Raw genomic sequence first — 26,034 nt, 5'->3', positions numbered from 1 at the left:
CAGGACACACCAAGAGAGGGTTGAGCTTGAGGCTATGAGCAATCATCAGCTTGCAAACGAGAGGGAGGGAGAGGAGGCAGCGTAGCGCAGCGCAGACACAGAGCGGCCAGAGAAACGGAGGAGCGACTTAAGCCGTTCTTGCGAAACTGCAGAAAAAGTGTGGGTGTTGAACCCTCTCACCGGGAGAAGTGTGGGTGTTTCCCCCAAGGGTGCGACGCCCCTTGTGTCCAACAAAGTGTGTATCTCATCCTGCGCTAATGAAGAGGAAAAGGTGCGCGCAAGTCCCAGTCCCAGACACCAGACGACTCCGGAACCGGATCCGCATTAGTAACGGATATGTTGCGGATCTAAACGGGAGGCATCAGCTGTCTTGGGTGAATCCGGGCGTCGGTGACCCGTCCACCAAACAACCGCACCGGGCGGCTCTGATTCTGGCTCGCGGTGGCAGTAAAGGAATACCGCTGAAGAACATCAAGGTTCTGGCTGGAGTCCCTCTCATCGGATGGGTAGTGAGAGCTGCACTGGATTCAGACGTCATTGACAGGCAACTACACTTCAAATTTAGTTGACATTTATTTCAAATAACTCAATTCATTCTTTTAATGTTACGTTATTTTTAAAGTGCTTCTTTCTTTGAATAATCCGAGTTCATCTAAATACGGTAGGCTATACAAATCGTCCTCTTGTAATTATAAGGTTCTATCTTACTTTTTTTTTAAACTGAGTTATTCACAAATTCTTATTCTGTGAAAACTTATTTACATTATGTGATGTTGAACAGGAACAATTCATGCAGGTGAAGAGTATAGATTTGTATGACTTCCAGGCATGTTCTAAGCTGTTACAGTACAAACAGGTTCCATTTTCTGAAGTGTCACAGCTTGTGTTTGATCAGTGTCCATATACTGTACTCTTCATTACACAAAATCATATGCAGAGCCAAGAGCTAAAGTGTCACGGTTAGTCCGTGTCATGTTTTGTTTCTGTTCCGATCGTCGTCACCTGGACATTCATTGCTTGATTACCTGATTCACTCCACCTGTTTGTCAATTAGTCTGTGTGTATTTATACCTGTGTTTGTGCAATACTCACTACCGGATCATTGTCGCAACTTCCACGTCTGTTTCTGTGTTTACTCCTCGTGTTTTGTTTCTCGTTTGTTATTAAATGTTATTTATTCATCGTGAACTTGCACTTGTGTCCTTACTCCTGTTCCCAGTCGTGATAAATACTTGTTTACAGTGTAAAGTAAATCTCATAACTCTTAAATAACCCTGGATTTTTTAAATATTTTGTCATTATTTCGTCCCCTGGAATTCTAAGGTTCTATGCAATACAGTTCTATCTGCGTTCTGAGCAGTTTTGAGATACTGAGCTTCAAAGTTTTTGCATTACATATAGGAAAACTTAAATCGGGAACAAGTTTCTTTCAAACATGAAAATAACAGGAACCTACATGTATTCTTAATATACAATAGCATCAAAATCCTCTCAAATTTGTAAATGGGTGTTTTTTCAATGGGTCAAATTCAAATAGAACCACATAATAAAAAAAAACACGTTTCACTTAGAATTATAAGGTTTTATCTGCCAAAACATTATTTGAACATTAAATATGAAATTAATGTTGTCACAGTGTCTCAGAAAGGATTAAATTTTACTTTCTAACACATTTTATGACATGTATTTCATGGGTTCGCGAACGACCCATCACTAGTCTCAGGCCTCCGCATCTAACTGCATTCTTTTCCGGCATCCCTCCTCCGCCTCATCTCCTCCGCCTCATCGCCTCCTTTATTCATTCTTTCTTTCTTTCGCCTATCTTTCTTCCTTTTTGCAGTTCCGTCGCAGGGGGTTGAACTTGGGGCTCAAGCCCCAGCCTCAGGTTCGCTCTCTCTGAAGGTTCAGAGCTCAGGTACAGAGCTCCCTTCGAGGACAGCAAGCAAAGTTCGTTTACCATTAATCATTAAGACCTGAATGCGCAGGCGAACTAGTGAAACAGATTATTGCAGAAATTGTTACTTTAATATTTTTATGGTTTAGAGACAGAAAACAGCTACTGTAATACATCTGAGCAGGACTTTATTTCATCTAAAGTGGGCCAGATAAAATGTCTTTATCTCTGGACATCATGGCTGAAATAACATGCTACCACGTGTTGTTGTAATTGAGACCCCATCAATTAAATTGCTGACTATTTAATGCTTAATACTGTAAAAATGAAATCATTTTAAGAATTTAAAAACTGCAAAAAATAGACATGCTTTAGCAATTGTTAATTATCAGCATTAATTGATTAAGTTTAATAATCATTAAAAATGATTCACTGACTTAATGGATTTAATGTCACTCATCTTCGACTCTAAGATGATGCTCAGTTTGGAGAATACGCTTGGTTTGGGTAAGATGGATGGCAGGCTTCTCGTGTGTTAGCTTGGTCTTCTTATTATCACGACTGAGAACAGGAAGAAAGACACAAGTGCAAATTCACGATGAATAAATAACATTTAATAACAAACCAGAAACAAAACACGAGTAGCAAACACCGGGCAGTTAAGTATGAACAGACGTGGAAGTTGCGACAATAATCCGGCAGTGAGTATTGCACAAACACCGGTATAAATACACACAGACTAAATGACAAACAGGTGAAGTGAATCAGGTAATTATTCAATGAATTTCCAGGTGACGACGATCGGAACAGAAACAAAACATGACACGGACTAACCGTGACACTATTTTGCTGCCTTACATTTTTATTGACAAACAAATTCAACTTACTATTTAAAATATGTGAATGTTTTAACTCTTCAAAATTACTTAAACTTTACAACAACATGTATTTTTGTAAATCATTTTTACAATGAGATAGTTTGTATTAGTTTTATTGTTTTCGTTTTTTTATGCCTATTTTAATTACATTTTAATAGATTTTAAATTATGCTTACTTAGAATAATGTAATGTGATATTGGCTGATTAAACCAGTAACATTCAAATTTGTTGATTTGTTAATGCTTGTATTTTGTTATTAGATTTTTTCGGATTTTGACTTATTGAACCATAATAATTACATTCAATTTTGATCTGTTCAGTTTATAGTTTTAGAATTGTAAAGGTCATAGGTGAAACACACTATGGCAATATAATTTGTTGAATAACTGGTTATGTGTCTCTGGTTTAAAAAAAAAAAGGTACGACTTCAGTAATGTAATAGCTGATGTGATGTTTGGCAGTGTTTGGGTGTCTACTGATCACGATGAGATTGAACAAGTTGCTCGAACCTGTGGTGCAAAAGTTCATCGGCGCACTCCTGAAGTTTCCAAAGACTCCTCCAGCTCACTGGAGACCATCAAAGAGTTCATCCAGCATAGACCTGGTAAGAAAATACCTCTATCTATGCCAGGGGCATAGCCAGAAGTTTATCTCAGGGGTGGCCAGATAAGATTGGGGTGGCCAAAGTGAAAACACATAATCTATACATTTTGCAGATTTTGTAAATCCCAAACGTACACAAAGGAGTTAAGTTCAACATTTTATTTTCATTTTATATGCTGACAATTTCAGCACAACGTTACTTGTACCTCATTATTCACAGAAGGGTTATGAAGTCTAATTAAATAAGAATTTAATTTTAACGCACCCGAACCCGCTGTTATAATAAATCTTCCTTGCAACACTTGCAGTCGCAACCATCCTTTTTATAAATCATCCTCGCAACGGAATTTATACCCGCATCCGAACCCCCATATGGAACCACAGAATAACTTTATAAGAATTAATTTCAACATTTTGAAAGTGTCTAACTGGGTGAAACATTGACTTGTTTAATACAGTTAGCATTGAATCTATGCAAATGAAAATGCAACTATAACTAATCCATGTAAAATGTTTTTTATTTGTTAAAAATTATTTCCCTCAGTGTATGTTGTTAACTCCAATGTAGCGGTATAGTTTTAATGCTATATGGTGTTTAAATACATGCAAAACAACAACCTATTACAGTACAGTATTTAAAAAAATCGAATTTTTAAATACAGCACCCAACCCAAGGAACAATGGTTAAAAAAAAACAGAAAACCAATGTGAACCAATAAATAAAATTACACTAAAAGATGCACCATATAAGTGAACTGGAAGGACTTGCGTATCATATGGGGTGTGCAACAGAGTCAGTATTTGTGTGTATCTGTATATGTAATGATCTCAAAATTATTAGGGGTCAAGCCCAGAATGGGCGAGACCCCTATTGGGATTGTTAGTTTTCTTCTTCTTATTATTAGGGGTCAAGCCCAGAATGGGCGAAGACCCCTATTGTATCTGTTAGTTTTCTTTTTCTTTTTTTTCTTTTTCTTTTTCTTCCTCCGCCATTGCGGTCTATGGCAGCCTATAGCAGCGTACATAGGAAAGTTATGAAATTTTGCACACTGATAAAGGACTGTCCAAAAAGTCTCCACAGCAAATTTGGAGTCTTAATCTCTAACCCGCTAGCGCCACCAACAGTCCAAAGTTGCACTTACGTTTTTGCTTATAACTTCTGATCCATAAGTCATATAAGCAAAATTCTTGTTTCCTCTGATTCCTTGGCTCAAGACGATTCGACTGGACCCTATGACATCATTTTCCGTCATGAAAAATTTTCCGCCATTTTGATTTATTCATAAAACCTACTTTTGCGAACTTGTCCTAGAGCTTTTGCCCAATTGCCACGAAAAATGGTATGCAGAATCTAGAGACACTCAGGGCAAAAAGTTATTAAAAGAATTTTGATAAACCATTCCGTTTTTGTATAGCGCGTCAACAAATTTTACGTAGAGCGCAAAAAAACAGGTTTTAGTGTGTATCTTTGCCAATCTTATGTCTATTGACGCCACACTTGGTAGTTGTGATGCCAGTGAGGATCTGAGAGGGGAATGCAGAGTTTCGTCACAGCGCCACCTAGTGGTCATACGAATGTTGTACATGCTTATAACTTTGGCTCTGATCTGTGTTTTTTCACGGGACTTGTTTCGCTGAAGTCCAGAATAGTTGCCGAGTCCAACATTACCGAACATGCCAGATTTCGCCTTACGGTTAGCCCTGCATAGCAAAACAGCACTTAAAAAACACACGCGAATATCTCTGCGAGCATAATTCTGATCGACTCGAAAACACCATAGGAAGAACATTGCATTACCTTCTGAACAAAAAGTTCTATTGGCGTTATATTAAAATTTTCATCAGAAATGGCCGAAAATTGCAAAAAACGAAAAATTACCTTTAAATTTTGTGTTTTTTACATATAAATTGTTATAACTTCGTAAAGCAAAGAGATTTTTTCACCATATTTGATACGCTGATGTACGACCACAGTCTGAGGCTACACAAAAAAAATAGTATGCTTGCACCACTAGTTGGCCTTATAATTGAACAAATTCTTTGAAATCAAGCCACCCTATGGTCATACAACTGTTTCTTCACTAAACTAAAGTGTATAGTCATAAAACCAGCTAGATGTAACACAGTTATGACCTGAGGTTGCATGCACAATTTTGTCATTGCGCCACCTAGTGGTTTTGAGATAGAAATATGGTATTTTTGCCTAAAACTACTCCAACAGTACATCTAAAATCTTGGGTCATCATGTATTATTCCTTTCATGGCTTGGAGATCATTGGTGCATGCCAATTAACTCCTTAGCAACCAATTAGGATACCTTATCAACCGTTGTTGCAAGAGCTATATCTCTGCTTCAGAACATTGTAGAGACATGGGGGTGGTCTCTTTTGACTCATTAACACTACTGTAACATTTTGTGAGCTGAGTATTGCCACTGCAAGCACCACTCACATTTTCTTCAGTGTTCTAGTTGTGAATGCTCCTCGAGAAGAGAGGGAGAGATTACACTGAATGAAAACACAGCTTTTTTGCTGATAACTGTTATATTATTTAGTCTGAAATCAAGAGATTTTCCTAGGTTCTTTAAACTGCTCATCCGAATTCAACTTTACTTTCTTCTGTGCCCTTTTTGGCTTGACCCCGGCATTGCTGCTTGCAGCTATATTTATTAGGGGTCAAGCCCCGAAGGGGCGAAGACCCCTATTGTATTTGTTAGTTTTCTTATTATTAGTTATTCTTCTTTTTCTTCTTCCGCCATTGCGGTCTATGGCAGCCCATAGAACCGTACGTAGGAAAGTTATGAAATTTGGCACACTGATAAAGGACAGTCCAATGTGTCCCCACAGCAAATTTGGAGTCTCTATCTCTAACCCTCTAGCGCCACCAACAGTCCAAAGTTGCACTTATGTTTTTGCTTATAACTTCTGATCCGTAGGTCCTAGAAACGAAATTCTTATTTCCTCTGATTCCTTGGCTCAAGACGATTCGACTGGACCCTATGACGTCATTTTCCGTCATGAAAATTTTTCCGCCATTTTGAATTATTCGTAAAACCTACTTTTGCGAACTCGTCCTAGAGCTTTTGCCCGATTTCCACGAAAATTGGTATGTAGCATCTACAGACCCTCACGGCAAAAAGTTATGGAATTCATGTCAATTCGTCCATCCGTTTCCGTAAACCACGTCAACAAATTTTACGTAGAGCGCAAAAAAACAGATTTGAGGCTGTATCTTCGTCAAACTTTGGCCTATTGACACGACACTTGGTACTTGTGATGCCAGTCAGGAACTGAGTGTGCATGCACAGTTTCGTCTCGGCGCCACCTAGTGGTAAGACGAATGTTTTACACACATATAACTTTGGCTGTGATCGACGTATTTTCATGGGACTTGTTTCCTTGGAGTCCTGAATAGTTGCCGAGTCCAACGATACCAAACATGCCAGAATTGGCCTTACGGTTAACCCTGTGCGGCAAAATAGCACTTAAAAAACATGCGCGAATATCTCCGCGAGCGTAATTCTGATCGACTCGAAAACATCATAGGAAGAATATTGCATTACCTTCTGAACAAAAAGTTCTATTTGCATTGTATTAAAATTTTCATCAGAAATGGCTGAAAATTGCAAAAAACGAAAAATTACCTTTAAATTTTGTGTTTTTACACATAAATGGCTATAACTTCGTAACGCAAAGAGATTTTTTCACCATATTTGATACGCTGATGTACGACCACAGTCTGAGGCTACACAAAAAAAATTGTATGGTTGCACCACTAGTTGGCCTTATAATTTAACAAAACCTTTGAAATCAAGCCACCCTATGGTCATACAACTGTTTCTTCACTAATCTAAAGTGTATAGTCATAAAACTAGCTAGATGTAACACAGTTATGACCTGAGGTTGCATGCACAATTTTGTCATTGCGCCACCTACTGGTTTTGAGATAGAATAACGCATTTTTTGCCTAAAACTATTGCAACAACACATCTAAAACCATGAGTCATCATGGATTATTCCTTTCATGGCTTTGACTATAATCACTAGTGGATGTCCATTTACTCTCTAGCAACCAATGAGAATACGTTATCAACTGTTTTTGCAAGAGCTTTTTCTCTGCATCAGAACATCGCAGAGACATGGGGGTGGGCTCTTTTGACTCATTAACACCACTGTAACATGTTGTGAGCTGAGTATTGCCACTAGAAGCACCACTCATTTTTACGTCAGTGTTCTAGTTATCAATGCTCGACGAAAGAGAGGGAGAGATGACACTGAATGAAAACACAGCTTTTTAGCTGATAACTGTTATATTATTTAGTCTGAAATCAAGAGATTTTCCCAGGTTCTTTAAACTGCTCATCCGAATTCAACTTTACTTTCTTATGTGCCCTTTTTGGCTTGACCCCGGCATTGCTGCTTGCAGCTATATTTTTCTATTCTTCTTCTTCTTCCGCCATTGCGTCTATGGCAGCCCATAGAACCGTACGTAGGAAAGTTATGAAATTTGGCACACTCAAAGAGGACATTCCAAATAGTCATCACACCAAATTTGGAGTGTCTATGTCAAACCCAATAGCGCTACCAACAGTCCAAATTTTCACTTACATTTTTGGTTATAACTGCTGACCCATGCGTCATAGAAACGCAATTCTTGTTTCTTCTGATTCCTTGGCTCATGCCGATTCGATTGCACCATATGACGTCATTTCCGTTATGCTAATTATTTCGATATTTTGAATTGTTTGTAAAACCTACTTTTTCGAACTCGTCCTAGAGCTTTTGTCCAATTTGCGTAAAGAATGGGTGTGTAGCATTTAGAGACACTCATGGCAAAAAGTTATGGAATTTGTGTCGATTCGCCAATCCGTTTCCGTATACCGCGTCAACGAATTTTACGTAGAGCGCGGAAAAACGGATTTGAGGCTGTATCTTCGCCAAAGTTGAACGTATTCACACGACACTTGGTAGTTTTGATGGCAGTCATGACCTGAGGGTTCATGCCCAGTTTCGTCACAGCGCCACCTAGTGTTCACGAGAATTGAAAAATGGCTATTTTTGCTTATAACTACTGCAAACTTGAGTCTAAAATTATAAAAGTGCTATTGTTAGATTCCTTGAGGCATGCCGAGTCAAACGATACCAAAATGTTTTCGGTCGGCCATTTTGGGGGTCGGCCATTTTGAATTTTAACTTTTTTTGTCGGAAAGTTATGAAATTTGGCACACTCAAAGAGGACATTCCAAATAGTCCCGACACCAAATTTGGAGTGTCTTTGTCAAACCCAATAGCGCCACCAACAGTCCAAATTTTCACTTGCATTTTTGGTTGTAACTGCTGACCCATACGTCATAGAAATGCAATTATTGTTTCTTCTGATTCCTTGGCTCATGCCGATTCGATTGCACCATATGACATCATTTCCGTTATGCTAATTATTTTGATATTTTGAATTGTTTGTAAAACCTACTTTTTCGAACTCGTCCTAGAGCTTTTGTCCAATTTGCGTAAAGAATGGGTGTTTAGCATCTAGAGACACTAATGGCAAAAAGTTATGGAATTCGTGTCGATTCGCCAATCCGTTTCCGTATACTGCGTCATAACATTTTACGTATAGCGCGAACAAACAGATTTGAGGCTGTATCTTTGCCAAAATAGTTTTGATGGCAGTCATGACATGAGGGTGCGTGCACAGTTTCGTCACAGTGCCACATAGTTTTCACGAGATTTGAAAAATTGCTATTTTTGCTTATATCTAATTATAACTTGATATTAAATTTATGGATTTGAGGCTATATCTTCGCAAAAGTTTTGCACATTAATGTGTGCATTGCCGGTGGTTCAGTGGTTAGTGTAGGTTGTCTACAAATCGGAAGGTTGGTGGTTCAAACCCCAGCTCCACTTGACCAAGTCTTGAGGTGTCCACGAGTGAGACATCTAACCCCAACTGTTATATGTCATGAACTGAGGGTGCATGGAATGGTTTGTCACAGGGCCACCTAGTGGTCACGAGATTTGAAAAGTGACTGTTTTTGCTTATATACTGCAAAATTGAGTCTAAAATCATGAAATTGTTATTGTTAGATTCCTTGAGGCATGCCGAGTCAAACCATACCAAAACGTTTTGCCATTTTCAATTACAAAGCATACCAACTTTTCAAACTCTTCCAACAGCGTTTGTTTGATTGGCTTGGATTTGGTACACACAATCTAGACTCTAGACAAAAAGTCATAAAAAGATTTTGATAGACCAGTCAGTTATTGTATAGCGCATCAACAAATATGATGGCGAGCACGACGAAATGGATTTGAGGCTATATTTGCAAAAGTTTTGCATATTAATTTGCGTATTTCCAGTGGTTCAGTGGTTAGTGTAGGTTGTCCACAAATCGGAAGGTTGGTGGTTCAAACCCCAGCTCCACCTGACCAAGTGTTGAGGTATCTTTGAGCGAGACATCTACACCCCAACTGCTCCCGATGAGCTGGATGGCTCTCGCATGGCTGACACTGTATGAATAGGTGAATGTTTAATAACTTGTAAATGTAAATTGAGGGTGCATTGAATGTTTTGTTACAGCGCCACCTATTTCATCAGCAACATTTTTTGAAAGCCCTTGTAAACTTTTCAGTGCCCCCTAGTGGTTAAGAGTTTTGAGGCTTTATCTCCAGATCGCTTTATTGTGTGTACACCATATTTGGTGGGTGTCATCACAATCATGACCTGAGGCACCATCTATTGTTTTGGTGCAGTGCCCCCAATGGTCAAGTCATTTGAGGCTATATCTTAATATTGGTTAATCATATGTATATCAAATTTGGTGGGTGTCATCACAATCATGACCCGAGGCACCATCTATTGTCTCGGTGCAGTGCCCCCAGTGGTCAAGTCATTTGAGGCTATATCTCAACATTGCTTAATCATATGTATATCAAATTTGGTGGGTGTCATCACAATCATGACCCGAGGCACCATCTATTGTTTCGGTGCAGCGCCACCAAGTGGTCTCAAGATTTGAAAAATTTCTATTTTTGCCTTAATCTACTGAAAACTTAGATCTAAAATCAAGACAGTCATTACTGATACTTCATTTTGTGCCCTTTTTGGCTTGACCCCGCCATCGCTGCTTTGCAGCTATATTTTGTATCTGTATTTGTATTCGGATGGTACTGGAAGTGGGCGGATCTTAAAACGGAAGGTACATAAAAGGCATGTTAAATGCATTCTTGCTTTTTATTATAATTATAATAGTGGATAAGACACTGACATTTGGTGTGAGAGACCTGGTTCGAATCCACTGTGACACACCCTTGTGTCCCTGAGCAAGACACTTAACCCCTAGTTGCTCCAGAGGCGTGAGACCTCTGACATATAGCAAATGTAAGTAAATGAATAAGTAAGTAATGAATAAGTAAGGAATCTAAGCATGCATGAGTTGTGCCACTTCTGATTTAAGGTTGGCCACCCCTGTTGGGAAAATCTGTCTGTGCAATTAAATATAATATTAATTAAGAAATTCTTGTTTGCTTTACTAATCTCACTGCAAATGCGCTGAGTTCCTGCTTCAGCCTCTAAGTGGCTTTTAACAATGAAAGATTTTAGTGAATAATACCTATCAACACTCATTTCACACCTATCTTTCGTCCCTTCTCGTTTTATAATTCTCTCGGGAAACTCCCGTAATTTGTATGACACTACCTTGTTATATGAATAATCACATCAATATATTATTTCAAGGATCTCCAGTTGTCAGATCTTGCATAAAAAGGCATTCTACTCACACAATACAAATTTAAACCCATTTTACCTCAATCTGGCAACCTACAACTTGTTTCCACTGTTGATTAAAAACGGCATTAAAAAGCTCATGTGGTGCTATGGCGAAAAAACAAAATATAGCTGCAAATTTTGCGACGCATCGTCAACAATTCCCACGCTTTTGCAAAGTTTGTCGCAATGATTTTAGTATCGGACATGGTGGGAAAAATGAAGTAACGCAGCACAATAAATCACAATAGCAAATTCCCACGGTGGAGGCACAGAAACATTAAAGGGGACATATCATGAAAATCTGCCGTTGCATGTTTAAGTGCTATAACTGGTTCCCCAGTGCTTCTATTAACATATAAAATGTACATAAATAGAACAACCCAGTTACTTAGGTAAACCATTCTCTGCAAGCATGTGAAAAAATAGTTAATTAAAATGTGTCTCCACTTGTGATGTCAGAAGGGGATCTTATTATTATAATACCACCTGTTAATCTGCACTACACAAGATCAGCTCATTTGCATTTAAAAACAAACTCAAAAACGTCACAGTATAGCTCACACCTACAAAGTAGCAGTTTTAACATGCTATAATAAATAATCTTCATGGTATTTTGAGCTAGAACTTTACATACATACTCTTGGAAAGATTTATTTTCTATCATAAAAAAGTTTTGTGAAATTTCCCCTTTAAAAAATAACTAGACTGTGAGTTGGCTGCTTAACCGTATAGGTCAATGCCATGGTGCCGCCATACTAGAGGTAGTACTACCTTCTCTATTAAGCTCATAGCAACCGGAGGTAAAAATAGCTCCATCGTGTGAAGTTTGTAGATGTACAAACCATCACACAACTCAAAACAAGTCTCGGGGAATTACCTTCCACAAGTAAACAAGACTGAGCAGCTGTTTCTGGTTGTGCTATCACATTATTTTGATAGAAAGTTGGTAACTGGGATAGACTATTAATAGCTAGAGATATCGCTATTTAGCTATGAATGTTGATACTTAATGAGAATTAACAATGTTTACATATATGCTATAAAGTATACTTTGCGTACACTTTTATTTTATAGAGGTGGACATTGTTTGCCATATTCAGGCAACGTCCCCATGTCTGCACCCGTTTCATATCACTGGAGCTCTGCAGAAGATCACTGAACAGGGTTATGACTGTGTGTTCTCAGTTGTGCGCAGACATAATTTTCGCTGGACTGAGGTGAAGAAAGGTAAAAATATTTGAGGTACTAGTAGTGTTTGTTTGTTTGTTATTACTACGTAGATAATGGCGTTTTATTGTAATTCACTGTCATACCAGTCACTTCATGATCTTGTGCTGAACATTATGATGCCCAAACTCCTCGATAACTTTGGACAAAAAAACTGCTGCTCAAAAACATCATAAAAAATATTCTTTATTTCTTTAATTGTTATTAGAGGGTGAACGCACCAAGCCTCTGAACATCAAACCAGGATACAGACCAAGACGTCAAGACTGGCCCGGGGAGCTCTATGAAAACGGATCTTTCTACTTTTACACAAAAGAAGCTGTGGAAAAGGGCCTTCCGGAGGTGAAATCCCTCCTCATATAACATCAAGTGTTAACATTTCTCAATCAGTGATATTGATTTGTACTTTCAACCTGTTGTAGGAGCTGAAGTGGGGCTACTATGAGATGCTCCCAGAATACAGTGTTGATATTGATGTGGATATAGATTGGCCGGTGGCTGAGCAGAGAATTTTGAGGTAAAGTTTTTTTTTTTCATTGACAATCCCAGTCTTCATTATGTAATTCAAGTCTGTTAACATTTCACTTCTTTATAAACGCTTCTGTTTTAATTCAGGTTCGGATATTTTGGAGAAAAAAAGAAAACGGATATCAGGTTGTTTCTGTGCAGTGTATCTGGCTGTCTGACAAACGGTCAGATACATGTGTCTGTTTCAGGAGAGCAGTTTGTTGGCATCAATAGTCGAGACCTGGCAGGCATTCGAATACTGCAGAGGGAAGACATTGAGGTACAGTTGGGCTTGAGAAACAATAAGGATATAAAATCTCAAATAGTTGATTTTTGATGTAAAAGCTGTTTTAATAGTTTTACTTACTTTTTTTTTTTGATGGATTTAAAATGCAGTTAATATTTTTTACATCAAAGCTCAGGATAATCACTCATGGTTTCCACTCAAATTCAAATGTCAAACTCCCTGACCTTTCCATGACTTTCACTGACTAAAAAGCTGAATTTCCATATGTCCAGGATGCTGTGAGCTACACCTTGAGTTAATAAAAATGTAGCTGAAATGCGTGAAATTATATGGGATTTCGGCCTGGGGTGCATTTCCGGAACATCGACATAACTTACTGCTGAACCACTGCATAGTTGGAGAAACTAACTACCTAGTCAAGACTGTTTCCCAATAATGTAATAACTTTGCACATTCGTCGTTTGAACCATGCTGGTTCAACAACATAGTTGATGATGCCATGTGGGACATGGGGTACTTATAATCTGTTTAAAACGATTTAATGTCAGATTATTGCAGACTGATCTCACGGAAAGGCGGGTTATAGTTGCGCAATTTTTTTATTCGTTTCCGTGGACAAAATTCAGCTTTTAAGTACGAATGTCTTTTTCGTGAATTTCTATAAATGTTTTTTGTTTGAGTTGCTTAACTTTCTTTTTCGTTTCATTTTATGTATTGTTTTCTCATTGTGTTTTCCTGTTTTCTTACCATTGACGCTTGCGGTTGGGGTTAGAATCACTTTCGGTAAAATTTTTAGACATCCTAACCCAAACCCCAACTCCAGGCGAGAATAGTTTTAAAAGCGGAAGAAAAACAAGTAGAAACCAATTAGGGATGCACCGAATCCAGGATTCGGATTCGGCCGAATACTGGGCTTTTTGACGGGGTTCGGGTTTGGCCAAATCTTAGATTTTTTTCCACCGAACCGAACCCTAGGCTTGCGCTACGCTGGTCAAGGTCACGTGGCCATTGATTACACTCATCGGGTGCTGACGTGGAGATAAGCATTTTTTTCAGTGAGCCTTAGGGGCGGTTCACATTTCGTGGACGCATCTGGAAAAAACTAGCGCATCACACCGCAATGCTTTCATTATGCATAGGCTTATGGTAATTGTCAAAAAAGTTTTTCCCACTTGTCATCCTGGCATAATGTTGCCTATCCTTTTTTTACAGTTAAAATCAAATAAAATGAAAAATACACTGCTGTTAACGTTGTTTACCTCATTAATGTGTTTTACTGTAATGGAATAAGGATGCGAGTAGGATTCGGTTTCGGCTGAATCTTAAAAATCTGGATTCGGTGCATCCCTAAAACCAATACATAAAATGACAAAAAAAGAAAGTCATGCCACCTACACGAAAAACCATTTATAGAAATTTGTGCAGGTGACACGAAAAAGACATTTTGTGCTCAAGGCACGAATAAATTAATCAAATTTTGTATGACTATAACACGACTTTCCGTGAGATCTTGTTGGATTATTACTGCAATAAATTAAATTGCATCGGAAGACTGATTTTGTGATCGTGATTTAGTCCTCTGTTGTTATATTTCAAGATATTTCATGAATGCGCGAGTTCCCTCTTACTGTACGCCACTCCTCCTAGGCAGCTCTTTACTTCTGTTTACAAACTGTTTAAAGACGTAAATTGGACTTTGTATATATTTAGAATGATGGCTTTAAAATGCACTGCATGTTGCTTGCTTATTTTGTTTTAAAAGCTTGATCAGTGCCAGTCTACATGTCATAATAACAATGAACTATGCTTCTAACCAAAACTCAACAGCTGTAGTTACAACCAAGTTTGCGAGCGTCCGCTGGAACGATAGTTTCGAGAAACACCCGAATCGTTGAACTATGCTGAAACATAAGATCACTAAAAGCTCAGATCACACGACTAACACAGAAAGCCATGAAATTCGTGGGATTTTTTATTATATGAATTTTATTATCTATATCTAATACATGCATTACAAATGTTGTTATCCATGTTGAAGTAATCATGCATACAACTTCTTAATCAACTCACGTAAATTTTTTGTTTGTTGTTGAAATGGAAACAAATCTACACCACGTTATGGTATATTTTAACAACTTAAACATTTGTCAATTTAGTGTTACTATTGATCCATCTGTTATGCGATGCAGGTTCAACACATTTTGCACTAGGCAAAACAGTGTATCTTATTGTATAACTCATGTTGAAATAAAACCAAAACACACCTGCTTCACTCGTTTCATTAATTAATAGGATGGTGTACAGCGCAATTTATTTTTGGGACAAAGATTAATCTAGTAGATTACGTGACCACATAATTTTACTATTTCTTTCTACACTCTTAAAAAAAATGGTTCTATATCGGACCAGAAATGGTTCTATCACCCGCTTCATATATGGAACCCCCAAATGGTTCAACATAGAACCACTTTAATGGGTTCATTAAAATGAACCCCAAATGGTTCTTTGAATCAAAGTTAGATGGTTCTATTTAGAACCATTAAAGGTTCTTTATTATTATGAGTAATTTATTATTGAAAAGAAATTATAACCGATCCAGAAAATTATAAAAGTTTACTATTTATTAATTGTATTATACAGAAATCTGTATCTATAATCTATAAAAATTACTTAAAATCACATCTCTTTATTCTGTATTAGACAGCAAAACTTTAGTTTACATTTAAAATGTCTCATTTCATTCAACCATTTAGTTATTTAATTATTTCCATTAAGCATTTTCACTTTTTAATAAACATACATACGTTTATATATTATATATAAATAAAAAAATATATTAGTATTATATCTCACAATCTAAAATGACAGATCCCCAATTAACATTACAATTAGATCAAGTAAAAAGTTGTACAAGTAAGGGATAATGTATTGGCAGCATGTCATCACAGAAAAAAGCCCCAACAGTTTCTTCAGGACAAATGTCACGAACACATTTAATCATTTATAAATTTAATGTCGGATATGTAATTAATAGACATTGATATTTAATTTTTGTGTAATATAAAACAGTACCTGTCAAAATGATTTGCAGCATTGGAGTTTTTAGTTTTGAGCAGTAGTAGAATGTCACGACTGGCCAATCAGAATCTAGCATTTTAGAGAACCGTGTAATAAGAAATGGTTAATGTAACACATAAGATCAACACAAAGTTGCACAAACAGTCAATATATGATCAACATCAGTTATCACCTTAGCATGACAAATAACTACACAGACTTCTTATAGAAAGGGATTCCGTTCTTGGGAGTTTGTAAACAACAGTCTTCAAAAACACCCACACTGATGTGCACTGCTTGGTAAAATTAATGTCCAAAACATAAAAAAAAAGTTTAAAACATGTCAACATCACCAAGGAGGGTGTATTGCTGGAGTGACTGTCTGTCAAAAACAACGAAGGCTTGATGGCAGAGATCGCCATCTTCCAATCCAAGGACAAATGGGAATGGTTTTGTCACATCAGCCTCTCAGAAGAATGCAACCATGTTGGTCCCAACCTGTTGAAAACAGACATAACACTTGTTAGAATGCAGGCAAAGACTCTAATTGCATGATGCAGCATTATTATACAAAACCAAACAATTCATATTTCATACACACAAATGTAGTGTCTAGTTTAATTGTAATGAAATGTATAAATTTCTGTTTTATTTCAATAACCTTAAAATATACTCTTTGTTCATGCCAATAACTCAGATTCACAGTAATTTCAGATTCTGCCACGTCACTTTACCTGGCAGTAAGCCCGATTTTTTTGATTTTGCAACAAACTGCATACTTGCCCTTATTACTTAATATAGCCAACACTTTATTAGCATATATTATGTAATAAATAGAAGGCTGGACATTAACGTTTGTCCCTTAAGTTAATGTTTTGGATGTGCGAGTGAAAGACAATTTTTCTTGTCCGAGTTTTAACTCTATTCGTACTTGTAAACATGTCTTCTTGCTAGTTCACAAACAAAATATTAAATGTTTTAGGTTAAATGCTTGCAAAGCAAAGTGTGCAATACTTCCATTACTTACATAGACTTAAGATTTTCTTCCCACTTTTGTAGACAGGAGTTGGAATATCATCATGGGGTTCTGTAGAGATAAATGTTTAGGTTAAATTAGTAACTTTATTGTCATAATACACAGCAAACAACTATTGTATTCCCAAGTGTACCTGGAGGTGATTTGTTGATGCTCCTGGTTCTTGGCTGGGAAGTGCAGGATTCTGTCTGGAAAATGCAATGCCCAAGTTTCAAATAGCTTTTCGGCATGGTCAGGAAATAACACAGAGAAGTCTGGTGAACTCTGAAAATGACAAATCATGCATTCATTTTCAATAAAACTTTAATGTAAATTTATGCGATAATGAATGCTATATGTGCTAGCTTGTCAGTGAACTACGGCATGTAGTTAACGGTGCTTCACCTGTTTTCAGATTATGGCAATTTACTACTAATCACAAAACCGGCTTTACCGATTAGATAGGCTTGACAATTTTATACAATTAAAGAGATAGTTGGGCCAAAAATTATATTAAACCCATGAATTACTCACCTCCAAGCCGTCTAAGATGCATATGTCCATCATTTTTCAGACTAACACATTTTCAGTTATTTTAGAAAATGTTTTAGATCTTTCAGTTAATCAAATGTAAAGTTATGGGGTCCACTCTTTCAAGTCCAAAAATATTTGCATCCTTCCTTCACAAAATAAATCCATATGGCTCCACGATAATAAACAAAGGCCTTCTGAGGGTAATCCGTGCAGTGTTGTTGTAGAAATATAACAAAAATAACTAGCTTCTGCTAATGGCGCCATCTTGGTCGCGTCCGCATTTAAAATGAGAGCTGTCCTGAATACAGAGGAGTCTTGGATGGCAGTATTACCGGAAGCTAGTTATTTCCGTTTATAAAGTTTAAATATAGATATTTCTACAACAAAACGGCGCGGGTTACCCTCAGAAGACCTTTGTTTATCATCGTGGAGCCGTTTGGACTTTTGTGAAGGATGGATGCACATTTTTTGGACGTGAAGGAGTGGACCCTGTAACTTTACATTTGATTAACTGAAAGATCTAAAACATTTTCTAAAATATCTCAAAATGTGTTCGTCAAAAAAATGATGGACATATGCATTTTGAATGGCTTGGGGGTGAGTAAATCATGAGTTTAATATAATTTTTGGGTGAACTATTCCTTTAATCGTGCAACCTTACATACCACTTTTGAAAATGACATACTCACAGCAAAATAAGCAGGGATTCTTAATAAAGAAATGCTTTGATATGCCTCATTGTAATATCAACATATCACTTTAAATAATAAAAAACAAGTGCATTTTCATGTTACCTGTAAATAACTTTGTAAAAGCTGGTATCAGAACCTCAAAGTGACATTGTTTTAGCTTCTCCAGGAAAAAATATCCATCTTTTATCCATCAGGGTCTGTGGAAAAGAGCCAAAACTGTGATTTAAGTGGGGCATCATCAAAAACATTTGACAAAGATAAAAATGTCTGTAAATTACACAGACCAAATGAGAGTTCACAATATGTGACCCTGTCTGTGAACTCAAGGCTAAAGTTTCATGATCTAAACATGATATTAAAAGCATCAGTTTGATTTCAACTTTTACAACAAACGATTATTTATTTAAAACGTACACGTTTCTTCCTCATATTAACGTTATCTGTTTTAAACTGAATTTCTAAACCATTAGAATACGTTACATTGTAACGTTTCTAAAATTATTAAAACAAGCCATGTTTTAGACATATTTCATAAAACGTTTGATCAAACGAAATATTTAAATCATTTAAAAGCAAGCATAAACATCGTTTAGATTTACTGGGCATTAGCCAACGGAAGCTAATAAAACTAGTTTAATAACAGTTATGTCATGTGAACCATCATTTTGCATACTTTTGCATTCAGAAATAGTTTAAATGATTAAAAACAATGATACAAACCTTTTCCTTCAAATAAATCAGAAATAAGTCGATGAAAAACTGTTCATGAATCCTGAGGTAAACTCCCGCGTCAAGTATCCATGCAGTGAGAGCCAGGAGTTCAGCTGAGATGACGCGTCTGTGTGGGGGGATGGGAGGAGTTCTCTCTGGGGAAGAACAACACTGACACCCGGTGGTCACGCCGGTAACATTCCGACTTTGTGTAATTAAACTTTAAAATTGGCGTTCACTTTACAAACCGACTGCAAATTTGAACATTATATATATATATTCTCGCCTGAACTTATGTTTAAAATACATTTTGTGGACTAGAGAAAGTAATATTGAGAAACAGCTATGTATCTATTAAGCTGGCTCTGCTTCAAAATTACCCAACATATAACCCAACAAGCTCATCTTCGCTTATGGTGCAACGCATATATACGCCACCAGAGGGCACTTTTGCGATTATTTGTTTTTAATGCCCCTTCAGGTTAAATTAAACATTGACAATATAGAATGTACAAAATAAAGAAAACACCTGGTTATTCACCAAAAACGCAAACTGCACTGTAAGTTTCATGCTAATGTACAAACTTGCATAAAAAAGCTCACAGGAAATAAGTCATACAATAAATATGAATAGCCTATTTGTTGACTCTCTCTTTATTTGACCACAGCCTATTGACACAAAAAGGTTTGTGAATGAGTTGTGTAGGTTTGTAAATGAGTTGTGTAGGTCTGTAATTATTGTGTAATCTTTTGTTTACACTTCAGTCACAAACGTGAATTATAGAACCATTTTAATAAAATGGGTTCTTTGCCCTCCAAGGGCTCTATATGGAACCCTTTTTTTGGTAAAAGGTTCTATTGGCCAAGTAAAGAACCCCATGGTTCTATATAGAACCTCAAGGAACCTTTATTTTTTAGAGTGTAGGTGATTCTTATATCTAATGTGAATGAGACGGTGTCCAAAGATCTGCTGGAGACCATTTCTAAGCAGACAGGGTGTCACGTGATGGAGAAGAAAGATCTGGAGTGTCTGATGAAAGTGAAAAACATGCAGAAGGATGAGGTGGCCTTCATGGGTAAGAATCCTACATTGATGGTTACAGGTGATCCTGTAGCTCACTCAGTAAAGCATTGTATTAGCAGTGCAAAAGGTTGAGGGTTTGATCCCAGGAACACACAAACTGATAAAACATATTCCTTCAAAACACTGTCAGTCACTTTGGATATAAGTGCCAAATGCGTACATGTAAAAAAAGGGATGTCACTGCAATCTAAAATGTTTTTGATTCCAAGATGGCAGATGCGCACCATAGACAATTAAGCTGCATATTAAATTGTGTACTATGACAGTACATACTGAGTAATGTAAAGTATCTACTTCTATTTAATTAAAACAGTATGTTCTATATATTGTAGTATGTGTTGGTGCAGTATGAATCCACCATGTTTTCATTGTCATGTGACCCATATGTCCTTTGACCATGTAATTGTAACAACTGTGGCCATAATTTACATATTTCTTGTTAAACAACTTAATTAGATTTAATTAGAAAATAGATTTCTGCTTGGATTTGGCCTACCCAATTTCAAAAGCTTCCCATACCCACATGCAGAGGTGTACATACAAAAGTTTGGTATCATTTTATAGGAAACCTTTTGAAATTACATAAAACACTGTTGAAAGTGCTGAACATAGTTGTATGTGTTGTCAGTCCTCTAATAAACACAAAAATATATAGGCGCTTTTTTTCTAAAGTCTTTATTAAAAAAGTCTATTACTCTGGCCCTGAATTGTCACGAAACTGCAGAAAACTTGTTTGATTCCAGCAATCGTCAGCTTATAGAGGAAACATTTTTTTTCTCTATCGTAATCTATGCAAAAGTTATTCACTGAAGGGAGGAATAATTTTTGCATTCAATTTCCGCCTAAAAATATTTGAAGTGCTACCATAACCACATACAGTGGAATAAATGCAATATTTTTATATCATTTTACAGAAAACCCTTTGAAGTTACATAAAAAGCTGCTGTTTGTGACAAATATGGTTATTTAGGTTATTTTTCATTGTGATGAAACATCACATTTTCTTTTTTTGTGTTGTAAACAATGTGGATTTGAAAGTGGATAACTCTGGTTCTGTGTGCTCTAGTAGACTGCAGACAGTTCTGGTTGTTACCAGCAGCAGACAGTAAACACCCAAAAAAAGAACGAACTCTTTAGCATGTCGCATTCAAAAGTTATTCTCATTTTACTGAAGGGTGTGAAAATAAATGTTTCATATATTTTTTTTGTTTGTTTTGCACATATAATAAATAGCAAGGGATTAATTGTGCACACAACCAAAGAAAATGCTGTGAATGGACTCATTGTTTAGAGTAGGACCTAAAATAAAAGATGGTGTATCATTTGTGGCTATCTGTGCTATCTGAGGCAGTTTACACTCAAGTTTCACAGACGTTTACAAAAGACCATTTTTTTACCTCATTATTCATTCGACGATTGTTGGATACGTGATGATAATAGAACATAAATAACGCTGTAGCCTTATTCCTGAGAATGAGAGCTTTCATTTGATATAATACTTGCCCATGTTTGTCATATTCGAAAAATATGAAATATGTGAATATTTAATTATTAAAAAAATGGGGGTTGATAGTGTAAATAAAGTGTAAATAACTTTCTTACAGTAAAATATCTCAAAGTGATGCATATCTGCAGAAAGTAGAGATTCTAAACTTTCAAAAAGTATCTCATATGTGGTACTGGGTCCATGACACAACATTAAAAATTAAAGAAATATTTTATATTAAGTCATAATAATTAATTTTGGACCTGGTACAGGGTCCGCAGAGTTAAATTGGTTAAATATCTTACATGGTTGAAAGAAGAGTGTAACAAACAATTTTTTTTTCTTTAGTATTGAAATTGAGGTCAAGACTTGTGAAATCGCACTGGCACATGTGTAGGCTACTCAATTTTAAGACTTTTTTCCCAAAGATGAACAGTAATGATTAAGCAAAATGGAAACATTAGCTGTGATTTGTATTAAAATTAAATAAAGCATTTTATCATTATCTTTTTCTATTCCAAGCTGAAGTTTCCACTCTTATACTGTATCATAAATCGCATACTATCATACTTTATAATTAGGTGAGAATAAGTAGGTGAGGCGAGTACATTCTAAAAATGGCTGGGTTATTTTTGACCTACCGTATAATGGGTGAATATTAGACAGAACACACTGCTGGGTTAAAACTGACCAATTCCTGGGTTGCTTAAACCCAACTGCTGGGTTATTATTACTCATGGTTGCATAACAACAACCCAACATTGGGTCATTTTTGACCCATCATGGGATCATTTTTAACCCAGCATGTGTTCTGTCCAATATTTACCCCTTATGGGTCAAAATAACCCAGCCATTTTAGCAGAGTGTAGCATGTCTAAATTAATAGCACAAATGAGCAACTACTTCTACTTTTAGCTAGTTTTTAAGTAAACAATGTAAAAAATAAATGTCTGTAGTAATGCAGCTGTTTACCAGAAACTTACTGATTTAAATTTTGTTCAAAGATAAATGAGCATTAAACATTAACAAGTCTTTATCTCTACAGAATAAAACAAACAAAAAAAGAAATACAGCCACATGCCTAACATTCTGGGATCCAAATTTTAAAGGACAAAAACAGAAAAACATTGATAAGGCTGTTATTTTATAGTTTTATTCCGTGAAGATAAAGACTTGTTAATGTTTAATTTTTAACTTTGAACAAACTGTCCCCAGTAAATAACAAAAATTTAAATCTACAGCGAGTTACTGGCAAACTGCTGCATAACTAAAGCAACATTTTTTACATTGTGACCATTTATTCTACCAGTGTACTTAGAGCTTTTTGCAGCAAAAGGCATTAAAACGTGTATAATACCAGTTAAATAACTAAAGTGACATTGGTAAAAAAAAATTCAATACTGACTAATAATCTTTTCATTCCCATTAAATTTATTGACCGAATCTAAACATGATAAAAGCTTGATAAAAAGTACAAAAAGAGCTTGATAAAAAGCATGCTCGCATGCACGCACGCACGCACGCACGCACACACACACACTTCCATAAACGCAATGGATTTTATACTGTACAAACTATATATTCTATTCCCCTAACCTACCCCAGTCCCTAACTCCCATCACAAAAACCTTTTGGCAGTCTTTAATCTATGAAAAACAACCATTTAGTATGTTTTTAAGCTGTTCAGTTAACAGGAAGTGTCCTCTTAATCTAGGTTTATAGCATTATAAACATGTCATTATACACTTTTCATGTCACCTTAAACCGCATAGCTTTGTGCCTAGACAAACATTTTGACAAAGCCCTTACATGCACTTTTGTTTGTTCTTGTAGTTCATAAGGCCTTGAACTGTTGTAATATGAAAGCTAACATTGTTATACTTCATGCTTTCACTCTGGCCATCTATATGTGCCCTGTTAAGACTGATATGTTTGTTTTTGGTAGGTGCAGAATGTGAAGATGTGGAGATCATGACGCAGGTGGGGCTGAATGCTGTACCTCCTGATGCACCTGTGTCACGTCTCATTGCAGCTAACTTCACCTGTCAGAGACCAGCGGGTCATGGGGCGGTTTTTGAGTTTGCTCAGTACATCCTGCAGATGAAGAAAAAAACACAAGTCGCAGATGAGCATGAAGACATCAACAACATTCATGCTGCATTTACACCAACCGCGTTTCAGGTGTCAAAATCGCGTCAACCGCGCCTAGTTTGCCGCTTGAACGGTTTGAAAGTGCGTCAGAGGCAAAATCCACTTCTTGTGGGAGGGGCAAGTGCTAATGCGGTTGTCTGTTTGCAAGATGAATGATGTTGATTGTGCATTTATCGAGAGAGTTATCGGTTTGTATTTGGTAACCTTACTATAGGGGGAAAATAAATGGAGCGGGTCGATAAACGTCACGTGACTCAAAAGTAAAATGTGTATTACAACTTACCAGGTTGCCCAATGTCCTCACTGACACTCTTCCAAGCGAGATCCTTTTTATTCCTGTCTCTATAGAAATAAGAACTTGTCCAGATGCGCGTCAACGCGTCTTCACATTGACTTAACATTGAAATCACTCGCTTCACGCCTCTACTGCGGTTGGTGTAAATGCAGCATTATAAAACGGGCAGTTCTGGTTCTTCATTCTGATTGGTTGAAACGCGTTCTAAGCCGTGTCAAAATACACCGGTAACCTCACGGTTCAGACCACATTACATAAGTATCACTCCGCCACTGTTGCTGCGTACTGATTTATGAAAATAAACACCACACTCTTTAATCATATTTTAAATTTGTCTACAATTGCACAATTAATGGCGATATCCAGATAACTGTCAATAAATATTGTTGAGTCATCTCGTCGATAAAGAGAAAACTTTGTCTGAGGAGTTTCTAACTCAAGTTCATACGTCCGCTATTATACACTGGGTGGCGCTTTTACCCAACTTAAACACTGACGTATTCACTCAACACTGAAAACACAGCGTGTTAGTTTTGATGGCTTTGAATCTGATCTCTTACATAAGATCTTCAAAAAAATGGAATTATCTCCGCTTTTAGCTAAAAAAGTTGAGAGGTGATAAGAGAACAAATGAAGGTAGGATGAAACTTTTTTTTGTTTTTTTTTTTGAAAGCGGATGGTCTGTTCTTTCATTTGATATTTTATGTTTATTTAAAGAAGATAATTTTTCTGCAAGGCATTAATCTAAAACTGGGTGGCAACTTAAAAAAAATAAAAACGCTGACGGGGAAAGAGTTCAGCATGCTTCCAAGCATATTTGATCATCACTTCAACAGTTGCACAATATCAATGTTTATGTATAAATTAGATGAATGTTGATTTATAAAATAAACACTACAGTCTTAAATCATATTTTCATTGTGTCTTTGCTGCATCTCTGTTGGTTGGGAACTGCGCTCTGTTTCAGTCACACTTGATTCTGAGGAACTACTTTGTTTGGCGGAAGAGTAATAATTGTACTAATATAATTACAACTTATTTGTGTTTTATTTTATAAAATCCCTCTAATGTTATGCATATGAAATAACCGTTTTATAAACGCAATAAACCCCTCGAAGCAGTGGGGTTACAGTGCATTTTGTAACAGCTAAGGTGGTTTTAGGCACTCCGCTTCGCATCGTGCCTAACAACGCCCCTTAGCTGTTATAAAATGCACTGGTAACCCACTGCTTCTTGGGGTTTATTGCTTTATTAGACTTTTAGTGACCTCAACAGTGCTGTGATAAAAGTTTGCTTTTCTATTTTTCTGTTTGAAACAAACTGTACAACTATAAATGATTTCCATGCACACTTTCATTTACATTTGATCTACAGTATACAAACAGTAGACGTATTGTTCAGATGTGTTTACATACATTTTGATAGTCAAATGAATAGAATAAGGAAAAAAAATTTGTGGTTACTTTGCTGTGTTTGCTGAAGGAAAGGGACATCATACAGTACATCCATTAAAAACATACACCAACTGATCTTAAGGATCTCAATTGCAACTATATGTCTTATTTACTATATCTATATTTATATCTTGTAATTCAAGCTTGTAACTTTTTGAATCAGAACGTGTAATAAACCATTCTCTCTAACAGACTGTTTGTAAAAGACATTTGATTTTACAGACATTCAAAATTTTTACATTTTTGTTAGTCGGATAACACTGCATAGGTACTGTAAGTACATAAGGCACTCAAGACGTGAATATAGTCACAACAAAATATTCATAGTCATCAGGAAGTAAAGGAAAAATGAAATAGTCTTAAATCATAGATTTCAATTAAGGATAGATTTTTGATCTATGCAGTCACAAGATTAGGCAAACTATGCTAAA

General features: G+C 36.5%; 1 protein-coding gene and 1 long non-coding RNA gene across 3 annotated transcripts; one reads left to right on the top strand and one right to left on the bottom strand.

The window, feature by feature from the left end:
• Positions 1-26,034, top strand: LOC135781108 (N-acylneuraminate cytidylyltransferase B-like). Its single transcript, XM_065291407.2, has 8 exons — positions 1-544; positions 3,235-3,377; positions 12,218-12,370; positions 12,579-12,712; positions 12,793-12,887; positions 12,986-13,157; positions 20,059-20,209; positions 23,649-26,034. The coding sequence occupies exons 1-8, from the start codon at positions 258-260 to the stop codon at positions 24,008-24,010; spliced, it is 1,497 nt and encodes a 498-aa protein (XP_065147479.1). The 5' UTR covers positions 1-257; the 3' UTR covers positions 24,011-26,034.
• LOC135781753 (uncharacterized) lies at positions 15,832-20,052 on the bottom strand. Of its 2 annotated transcripts, XR_010545231.2 has the most exons (6): positions 19,143-20,052; positions 18,525-18,619; positions 17,351-17,481; positions 17,209-17,268; positions 16,375-16,679; positions 15,832-16,271 (listed from the first exon to the last, which is right to left on the bottom strand). It is a non-coding gene; the product is annotated as an uncharacterized lncRNA (long non-coding RNA). The 2 variants fall into 2 exon arrangements; XR_010545230.2 differs by having other exon boundaries at positions 15,832-16,679.

This window comes from Paramisgurnus dabryanus, chromosome 23 (assembly GCF_030506205.2).
Source record: "Paramisgurnus dabryanus chromosome 23, PD_genome_1.1, whole genome shotgun sequence".
In the NCBI taxonomy this organism is placed as follows: Eukaryota; Metazoa; Chordata; class Actinopteri; order Cypriniformes; family Cobitidae; genus Paramisgurnus; species Paramisgurnus dabryanus.
This window is presented reverse-complemented; position numbering and strand designations above follow the sequence as displayed.

Bases quoted from the DNA above. Each gene is read 5' to 3' on its own strand.
- LOC135781108 (XM_065291407.2), top strand. From the start codon at position 258: ATGAAGAGGAAAAGGTGCGCGCAAGTCCCAGTCCCAGACACCAGACGA. The intron at 545-3,234 runs GCAACTACACTT...GATGTTTGGCAG, and splicing joins GATTCAGACGTCATTGACAG to TGTTTGGGTGTCTACTGATC. The intron at 20,210-23,648 runs GTAAGAATCCTA...TGTTTTTGGTAG, and splicing joins GGATGAGGTGGCCTTCATGG to GTGCAGAATGTGAAGATGTG.